This window comes from Hippocampus comes, unplaced genomic scaffold (genome assembly GCF_001891065.2).
Source record: "Hippocampus comes isolate QL1 unplaced genomic scaffold, H_comes_QL1_v1.1 scaffold22, whole genome shotgun sequence".
NCBI classification, from domain to species: Eukaryota; Metazoa; Chordata; class Actinopteri; order Syngnathiformes; family Syngnathidae; genus Hippocampus; species Hippocampus comes.
In genome coordinates this window covers 5315972-5324830 of record NW_017806175.1, presented here as the reverse complement: position 1 = coordinate 5324830, position 8859 = coordinate 5315972, and the positions used below count along the sequence as shown (strand labels likewise).

The 8859-nt window shown below is 45.5% G+C and overlaps 1 protein-coding gene across 1 annotated transcript in view; it reads right to left on the bottom strand.

Annotated features, from left to right (window-relative positions):
- Positions 1–8859, bottom strand: part of usp24 (ubiquitin specific peptidase 24) — a 30508-nt gene that overhangs the window by 3360 nt on the left and 18289 nt on the right. Inside the window, exons 36-57 of the mRNA XM_019896474.1 lie at positions 8536–8697; positions 8373–8443; positions 7860–8020; positions 7715–7776; positions 6347–6538; positions 5788–5902; positions 5229–5373; positions 5038–5157; positions 4820–4945; positions 4397–4495; positions 4233–4315; positions 3859–4000; positions 3643–3762; positions 3355–3569; positions 2417–2541; positions 2188–2329; positions 1944–2094; positions 1780–1875; positions 1239–1342; positions 1053–1166; positions 674–881; positions 105–194 (exon numbers count right to left, since the gene is read on the bottom strand). Coding sequence (XP_019752033.1) covers positions 105–194; positions 674–881; positions 1053–1166; positions 1239–1342; positions 1780–1875; positions 1944–2094; positions 2188–2329; positions 2417–2541; positions 3355–3569; positions 3643–3762; positions 3859–4000; positions 4233–4315; positions 4397–4495; positions 4820–4945; positions 5038–5157; positions 5229–5373; positions 5788–5902; positions 6347–6538; positions 7715–7776; positions 7860–8020; positions 8373–8443; positions 8536–8697 — 2843 coding nt within the window. The remainder of the gene's footprint in view (positions 1–104; positions 195–673; positions 882–1052; positions 1167–1238; positions 1343–1779; positions 1876–1943; positions 2095–2187; positions 2330–2416; positions 2542–3354; positions 3570–3642; positions 3763–3858; positions 4001–4232; positions 4316–4396; positions 4496–4819; positions 4946–5037; positions 5158–5228; positions 5374–5787; positions 5903–6346; positions 6539–7714; positions 7777–7859; positions 8021–8372; positions 8444–8535; positions 8698–8859) is intronic.

The following is an 8859-nucleotide window of genomic DNA, read 5'->3' as shown; positions in this document are numbered from 1 at the left end:
GTTCTAAAGCGAAACAAAGGGGCCAAAAAAAAAGTGGAAAAAAAAAAAAAAAAAAAAAACGTAGAAAGACAGCAGCCGCAATTCATGTGAATAAAAAGGTCTACCTGGTTGTTTTGGCGATTGGGTCCCAGAAGGAAAAGGAGCATCCGGTGATAGGCCGAGTGCTTCAACAGCAGTTGACAAGCGTCACCACCCTGAGTGAGAAAACATCATTTTGTTTTTTTGTACATGGAATAGTGGACACGGAGCAAGGGTGGGCAAAACTTTGTGGTCAAGGACCAGAGTTGATTCGTTCAAAATGAGAACTGGACCAAGTCACTTGTAAAGTACCGTTAAAACCTGTCAATCTTTTTTGGGGGGTATTAGAGGACTGTGGCCTGCCACAAAGAGCGAAAATGCGTAACAGTAAGTCATTGTGCCTCCGAAAAAGGTTGAGAATTGCTTACAGATGCCACAAGATGGCGGCATTGCACTGCTTTGGTATGAGACAGGGTGGTAGCTTGTCTAAATGAAGGTCCTCTCCTCACCTTAACATAGTTCTTGGTACTTGGATGGTGTCAAAGCGTTACTTACCATCAAAGCAATTACTAAATACATTAAAAAAAAAAAATCCACATTCGTTCATGTATTTAAACCAGGATGGTGCGAATCAGCCTTACGTTGCCTCCGTTACCTTTTGAGAGAAATTACTGAAGAGGCTGAAGTACTGCGAGCAGTTCTTCACGTTCTCCGGAACGTCCTTGTCCAGCAGCGAAAGCAGGGCGTCGGTCAGGCCGTCTAGACCCGGGTCAGCAAAGTGCAGCGCGCTCTCCAGGGTCTTCTCCAAGATGGACGCCACCACCACCCGCACTTCCCTCATGCTGCACTCCAACAGGCAAATCCTACAGGAAGGAAATAAGGGTCTCGTCAGAAAATGTGTCATTGACCCAAAGACATGGAGCCAAATAAAACCGAGGTGGCATAAAAAAAAAAATGCTTTCCCCCAACAAGTGTCTTTACAGTTATTCATATAATTACAAAAGAATGAGCCATAAAGGCTACATAAGTCACACCTGGTCATCTCCCGCCCCTCTGGTCCAACCAGGTACTGAACCATCCACTGGCAGGCGGTGCTGCTTTTTGACAGCAACACTTCCACTGTAGCCATCCACTCCTCCGTGTCCACACTGCGGGGGTGGGGGGAACATCGTGACATAGATGCGTCCGCTCGTGTTCATACTCTTTGTGTTTGTTCATACCGCAGCTTCTTTTTGGTGTGGAGGTAGGTGTGGAAGAGGAATTGGACGGCCAGTTGGAGACTTTCTTTAGCCATGGCTTGGTAATCGGCGTGCTTCAGCTTGGTCTAGAACAACAAATGCGGTGGTGACATGAAGCCTGTCCCCCAATAATTGGAGTAAATTAAATGCCAGCGCTTAGCCAAGTTAGCATAGCACGATGAATCAACATGTTATTGCTTTTTTTTTTTTGGAAAAAGTAACGACACAGAAGTCATTTTTCTTTTGCTAATACAGTACAAAGGTGGCAAATATTCCAAATATATTTTCGTATTATGAGTACCATATCTAGCCAATTGCTAATTATTATAGTTAATACCCATTGGTTATGTGGGCTCAGAGTTACGGGAAACTGGATACTCTTTTCGAATGACAACCCTTTTTAATTTTTTTTACACAACAGGGAAAATTAGGGCTAAGGATGTCACATTCAGCGCAAGAAACTTTTTGTACAAGCGTATTGCATCCACAGAAGTGCACAAAGTCCAGAACACGAAAGACGTACTGCATTGACAGAGGCCAGCGAGAGCGTGAAGTTGAAGTAGTCGCTGTTGTAGACGTCTCTGTTCCTCATGAACTTGAGATTCTCGTCCCTCACCATCTACTCATGGAGACAAAACCCAGAGGTGACGCAACCATGTCAACAAACGTGGGAAGCTCGGCGCCCACCTGGTAGATGCTGGCGGGCATCTTCTCCACAAACAGCCCCTTCTTCTCGCCCTTGCGGACCAGGCGGGTGAGCAGGGTGAGGCGGTCGTTGTTGGCTCTTGGCGGGCGAGGGGACGACTGCGGCGAGACGTCGGGCGAGGAGGGCGCAGACCTAGAAAACGAAGATGCCATTATTGCAGTGCTTCTCAATTATTTTTTTGTTACAATTGGACATTTTGAGAGGGAAGAAGTGTGGTTCACTCACAGCGTGAGATCCTCTGCTTCCTGCCTCATGATGCTAACTCTGCTTTTTTTGGGCAGGACGGGTGAGTTTTGCTCGCTGATTTTCTGATAAAACAACATGTAGGCATTCCAGTATCTCCTCCTCACGTCAGGGTAGGGGTTTGCTGCAAACAAAGACACACGCGCAGGGCTCACGACTTGAACTGATGCCATTTACAGAGATCAAAACGGTTTTGGCGGTTGTGGCTCACATTGATCGTAAACTTTGGGCCGGTACTCTCCTCCGAAGCACTCGTACTCCAGGGTTTCGTCGTTCATGTCAAACTCCTCGACCACGTTGTCGTTGAACTTGTACCAACGTCCACGTGAGCTGCCGCTGTACACAAGTAGACACAAACACGGTGAAAACGTGCATGCTTTTTTTTTTTTGTTGCGCAAAGCATCCTGGAGCCTATTGTTTACCAACATATGCTCATTAAAATATTTGCTGACTTAACACACTCGTCAACGTACATCAGGGGTCGGGAACCTTTTTGACTAAGAGAGCCATGAAAGCAAAATATTTGGAAATGTATTCTCTCTCTCTCTCTCTCTCTCTCTCTTTAATGTGAATGGTTTTCCGTTCCTCACGTTTGCTAAAGATCCACCAAAACTACCGGAATTATCGTTAGCTTTAGTTGCTGATGGCTAGCTCGCACGCTTCTTTTCCGCTGTCTCCCGCACGGTATTTTGATGCGAGCGTCGAATGGCGCGTGTCAAAGTGCCGCTTTACATTCGAGCGTTTCACCGATGGTATTTTGTCATTGCAAATTAGACACACCGCAGAATCTGTTCTCTCCACAAAGGCGAATCCTTCGGTCCATTCGTCCTGAAGTCTACCATAATCGTCATCTTTTTTTCTTTTCGCCATTTTATTCGTCGAAGGATTAAGCTTTGAGCGCATGACCGAGCGGGCTGATTCAAAAGGGGGCGTTTACCTGTTTACCTAGCAACGGCCAACGTAGGCCAGTATCATTCCAATTAAAGCAATTGAGCAGTGAAAAAAAAAAACGATGGATGGATTAAACAAGCGAGAATATTTTGTTTTATCTGCGAGCCAGATGCAATCATCAAAAGAGCCACACCAGGCTCGCGAGCCATAGGTTCCCGACCCCTGCTGTACATGAAGAATATAAAAAGGGCCTCTTACCGTCTATCCTTAATAAAGGAGTAGTAGTGTCCGGCGTGCGCCTGCCCGCTGTGGACCACCACGCCAACGAGCTCGTAGTTCTCCGAAATGGTGACCTTCTTCCTGGGCGAGCCTCCGGACGTGCCATCGCCTCGCCCCTCGCCGCCCTCCCCGCTGCAGTCCTGACGCGCCATGCCGGACACGGTGTACGGCTCCATGTTTAGCACCCAGGGGAACTGCAAACGCAGAAGGGTTTTTCCACCTCATTTATCTTGACGCGGACAAAGAATATCGTCCTTCGAGACGCACCCGAATCTGTTCGTCATATTTGATGGAGCGTCCGCTTTCCCAGTCAAAGCCGAAGCGCATGAGATGAATGCAGAGTACGCTGGGAAGCGATTTGATGCACGTCCTCTTTACAGTGGTCCTCTGTACATGTGAATACGAGAGACAATGTAGGAACGTTTGATTGAAAAAAAAATAATAATAATAATAATTCAACAACATAAGCGGTGGCTTACGTGCCTTTTCCTTGCATTTCTCACAGTAGTAAGCGTTGCTACCCTCCAGAACTTCCCCTCGGACAAACTGGTCCAGTGAGATCTCGAGACTCTGGCAGGACGTCACGCCGAGGTTGAGCGCCATGAATGTCTCTTCACGTTCGTACCTGCAATGCAGTTTCCATATAATTGTGGGAAAATAATTGTCTTCGGCAGCTCTCGTTTGATCACATGGGAGAGTGATCAAGTAAGTACGACTGCACTCAAATAGTTTTCCCGCAATATTAGAATGTATTGAGATGCACCTGAATATGAGGTTAAAAAAAAATGCTGCTCTTGTATCGGATCTTATGAGATGTTGTGGGCAGAGTGAGAGCACAATCGTGTTTCGCGACTCACCGATGAGGACAGTCTTTGCAGATTTTTTGGTCGGAAAAGATGCCCTGAAATGTGTTTTTGAAGATTTGCTCTCGGCCCATTTTCTGGCAGAGGGGGGAGGAAAAAAAATCATATTTAATCCATTGGAACAAACACAAGCAGTTTATATAAATTGAATATCATACCTTGAGATGTTCATCAAGCTGGTCCACCAGGCTGGTGAAGAATTCATACGCGTCCTGCTGCTCTCGTACGTACAACTCTTTGTTCCACATCTTGAAGATCTAAAACATACCAAGAAAAATGGACTTCACTAATAGTTTGTGTACAAATAGTTTTGACAATCCTTGACTCCTTTGTGAGTTGCCTATTTTCTGAAAATGTGCCTGCAAGGGAGCCCTTCTGAATTTTGCCAGATTGTCAAGTACCATTGGGGCTAATTTACATAAAGAGACAAAAATTGGGTGTTTTTTTTTTTAGAAGGCTGGAATACAATAATTTCCAATAAGAAAAGATGATTTGAAATGTAAAATTGAACTCAGATTTTTAGGCATCACTGGAGCTACTCACTAAAATGCAAAATTATCAAAAAAAAAATTTCCAAATACCTTCCAGAAGTTCTCCGGGACGTAGTACTGCAGTTTGCTCTCCATCAGGTGGCCAAACAAAGACTGAACTTGGTAGAAGACGCTCTCATCGGGCTGGTCCGTGTCATCCTCAATGGACAGGAACGCCTTTGGAACCAAACAATACGCACATGATTGCCGATGTAACACAATACAGATCAAATCAATAAATAAATACAAAAAAAAACCACTACGCGTACCTCTGGTAAGCCCGGCTGCATGTATAGCTGCTGGAAAACAGCATTCATGTAACACGTGGCTCCGCCGTTCTTCAGGCCCACAAAACCCGAAACCGAGCGGCTCTCTACAGGGGGAAGATACTGACATAGGCGAGAGAAGAGTTCAACTTCACAGCTCAGTTATCAGTCAGTGTCAAATATTGGTGCCTCACATCAAACTCTTTACAGAGTGACGGGTCAGACTGGTGGTGCATGGAGAGCAACTCTCTGGTGATCAGTCGCAAGTTGGAAAGGGAGCTGTCGGCGAGCATCACCAGGACCTCGTAGGCCGCCAAACGGCTGCTGGCTGTGCTGCACCTGAGTGAAATGGGACAGGAAAGGAAAAAAACAAAACAAAACCTTGAGCAGAGTACAATGAAACCTGGTTTGTCACAAGGGGTAAGAGTGAACTAGCTTATTCTACACCTCATAAAATTGTGAGACGTGCCTAACCTCCATTACCAAAGTCTTTTCTTGTTTTTACACCTAACACTGGTTCACAAAGTTTGCCAATGTAGGCTGTGTGTTAAAGTAACATTGTCATTACAGTTAAAAGATTTTATTATGGTGACAGTTTCACCCTGCGTCCGTACATATAAACCACTCTTAATTTGAACTTTTTCTTTTTGCTTGCTTCTGATGCAAGTCAGCAAGTTTCTTATTTCCTCTCTCTAAAAAAAAATAATCCCGACCGGTGATCATCCTGTGGTGCGGTTGAGTCAAGCGCCTCACTTGGGGTGGAAATCGTGGCTGGGGGCCGGGGACGCGGTGGAATTGGAGGTGTTGATAATGATGCGCGATGCTCGGAACAGGAAGTCATCCAACAGCTGCTGGATCAGCGATGGGCCTGCGGAGAGAGTTAGGCGGGGTCATGTGACGCACGAGGGCAACTGTGCATATTCGATTGCCTGAACTCAAGATGGTGGATACAAAATTCTGTCATACATTCATCAGAGGTAGATAAATTATATCATAGAAGCCATACAATATAAGGACATTTTTTTTCCTTCGCCCAATGTTTGCAATGCTTATAGTATTGCCTTCATATGTTATTTGATTAACGCTAATAGACTTTTGCTCGTCTTCATCTCATGGGTAGGCAGATTAAAGATTTACTTGGTTATTATGTTTCCATTTAGAGATGGCTCTTGTGACATATAAAGCAAGGATAAAAAAAGAAAACTAATTATCATAACAACAATTGGACCAATCCCCATATTGCCCCCCTCAATTTTCACTTCCCACTAATGATACGGCTAGCGTCCCAATACTTTTGTCTATATGTACTTACCTAGGTGTTCCTTCTCCTTGCCGCAAAGCGACAGCAAGGTCTTGATGAGTCGCAGGTGTCCTGCCAGGAGGATGTTGTCCGCCTCGCTGGTCTCCATCTCCGAGCTCCAGCTGGGCTCGAAGTTGTCCAGCCAAGAGATTTCGTCCTCCAGCATGGTGGCGGTGATGACTTGCGACGCCTCCATCTCCGAAGCTGCATGGGGTAAGCGGAAGGGTGGCGAGAGACAACGATAAAGTATCGGAGCAGCCTTAATGCGCAAGCTTTTATTGCGGGATGCATTCTAGACTCATCCACAGTATGTGGAAAAAAATCTACAAAATACAATTTAACAATACTTAAGTAAATAAAGTACAGCGGTTGGGCCCGAGCTAAAAAGGAGCAGTATTAGAGAAGATGGTGCGAAGAAGGTGGCATATCCGGTGAGCGTCTTGACTTGTTTACAGCTGTTGAACTGTGAACGAAGATAGCGTTTAGCATTAGCTTTAGCACAGGCGCTAGCCACCTCATAGACAACTGATGCGAGACGTAGTAATGAAATTCAACGCCGTTTGGCTGATGCCGCTTCGTGTTCACATTTTCGAATGCTCGCGAATGTGCGTATCAGCAAATTTTGTGGGGGCTCACCCCAACGAGCAAACTTGGCCAAGGGTCACTTCTGTTTATCCGTGCTAATAGCATAGACTTTACACGGAATCGCACCAAGAGAAACGGTCAACTCGCGTTCGGCGTAACAATGGCATGAGACGAGCGTCTCGGCGTGAGCTGTGGCTAAGAGCAGCTCCTCTGTGAGTGCGGTCATTGTTGTGTTGATTCTTCTTCCAGTGTTAAAAAAAAAACAAAAAAAAAAAAAACAGTTGAAATGTGCATCGTGACTGTGGCTCTCCTTTCCCACATGTATGGGCATTACAGTAAGTAAGGACGCAGTGAACATCCACATATTTGCAGATTGAAATTTTTCGATATTTTTTTTTTCTCCTCAGTAATTTGTTGAAAAACTCCTGCCGTTTTTGCCAAATCTCATTAAAATATTTTAGAGCTTCAAACAATTGTGTTGAATTTAGAAGAGGAGCTTCATTTAGGCAAGCAATGGCTTTGTCTATGAGCAGAAATGAGTTTTGCTACCATCTTGTGGCAAATATAGACAATTAATTTTTTTTTTGTGTGGGCGTAAGGACAGGGTTTTGCTATTCGCGGAAGGGCTCGGGGTCACTTTCGCCCTCGAATATTGGGGTTCACTGTACTATTAAAAACCCATCAAAAGAGTCCAATCGAGGAATCTGGATAAAACAGGGAACACTGTATCCACTTTTGGGGAGTCAGTGCCAATGTTGCTTGTTACAATGTCGAGCCATGACTTTTAACACTTACTTGTTAGATCATCCAGTAACTGACATCGCAGGTCAAAGTATTCCGTGCACTGGGACAACAATCTGTCGATTAAACGGAACCAACAACATGAGTGCCTTGTACTGTTTTGGTCACTGTCGGCTCTCTTTTGTTTCCTGGGATTTACCTCTGGTTGACTCCCCTCATTACCGACGTGGGACTCCACAGGGGCAGCTGAGCAGTGAGGATGACCGAGAGCAGGAACAAGTTGGGTTTCTGCACGTCAGCAAAGCCTGACGTGTCCGACTGGCTAAGAGTGTACAGCTGGTCACAGGCCACACGGCGGATCTGAACGAGAAGCAGTCAGATGATTTCGACGTGTCAATAAATAGATAAACAAAGACAAGACAATGAATTGAAATGGAACAAACTCCCAGCGCACACCTGATGCTCTAAGTGGTTGAAAATCACAGTTACAGGGGGTGGAAAGAAGTCCTTAAAGGGGACATATTATTGAAAATTGACTTGTACCTAATTAGATGATTCTCTGGTGGGCAGCCAGCAAGTATTAAATTAACCAATTAAGAACATATTTTGTTATCTGCCCATTTTAACAAACGTGTCAGAGAGTCGGCGCACCTTTCCCACTATTGTGTGACAGAAAAAACCAAAACATATGTCTCCTCGAAATGCAGTTTACCTCTCCGCTGGGAGATCCCAGCAGCACATCAATAATGAAGTCGTTGACACAGGGGAGGTTGTAAAAAGAGGCTGCGGAGAGAAATCGCCATTGCGACATCAAGTACAAAAACGACACATTCGAAAGTGGTGACTGCGAACGTCACTTGTGGCTCGAGTCTTACACAGCTGTTGACAGCGCAGCTGCAGGCAGGTGACCAGGAGCGACAGAGCCTCGCGAGCAATAATGGCATCTTTGATGGAGACGCTCTGCTGCCGGACGCAAATGCCCGCGTGCAGTGCGGTTGGCGTCGTCTCTCCCTCGCTGCTGGAGCTGCAATTGCTTCCTGCGAAGACCAAACACTTTTGTTACGATGGTGACTTGCAGCATTCGTCAACATTTTCTCTTTAAATCCCTCTTGAAGAATGAAGTAGTCATAGAAGATGCATTATACGTCCCCCCCCCCGCCCCCCCCCCTTACAAACCGTTCACCGGACGCCTTTACAAC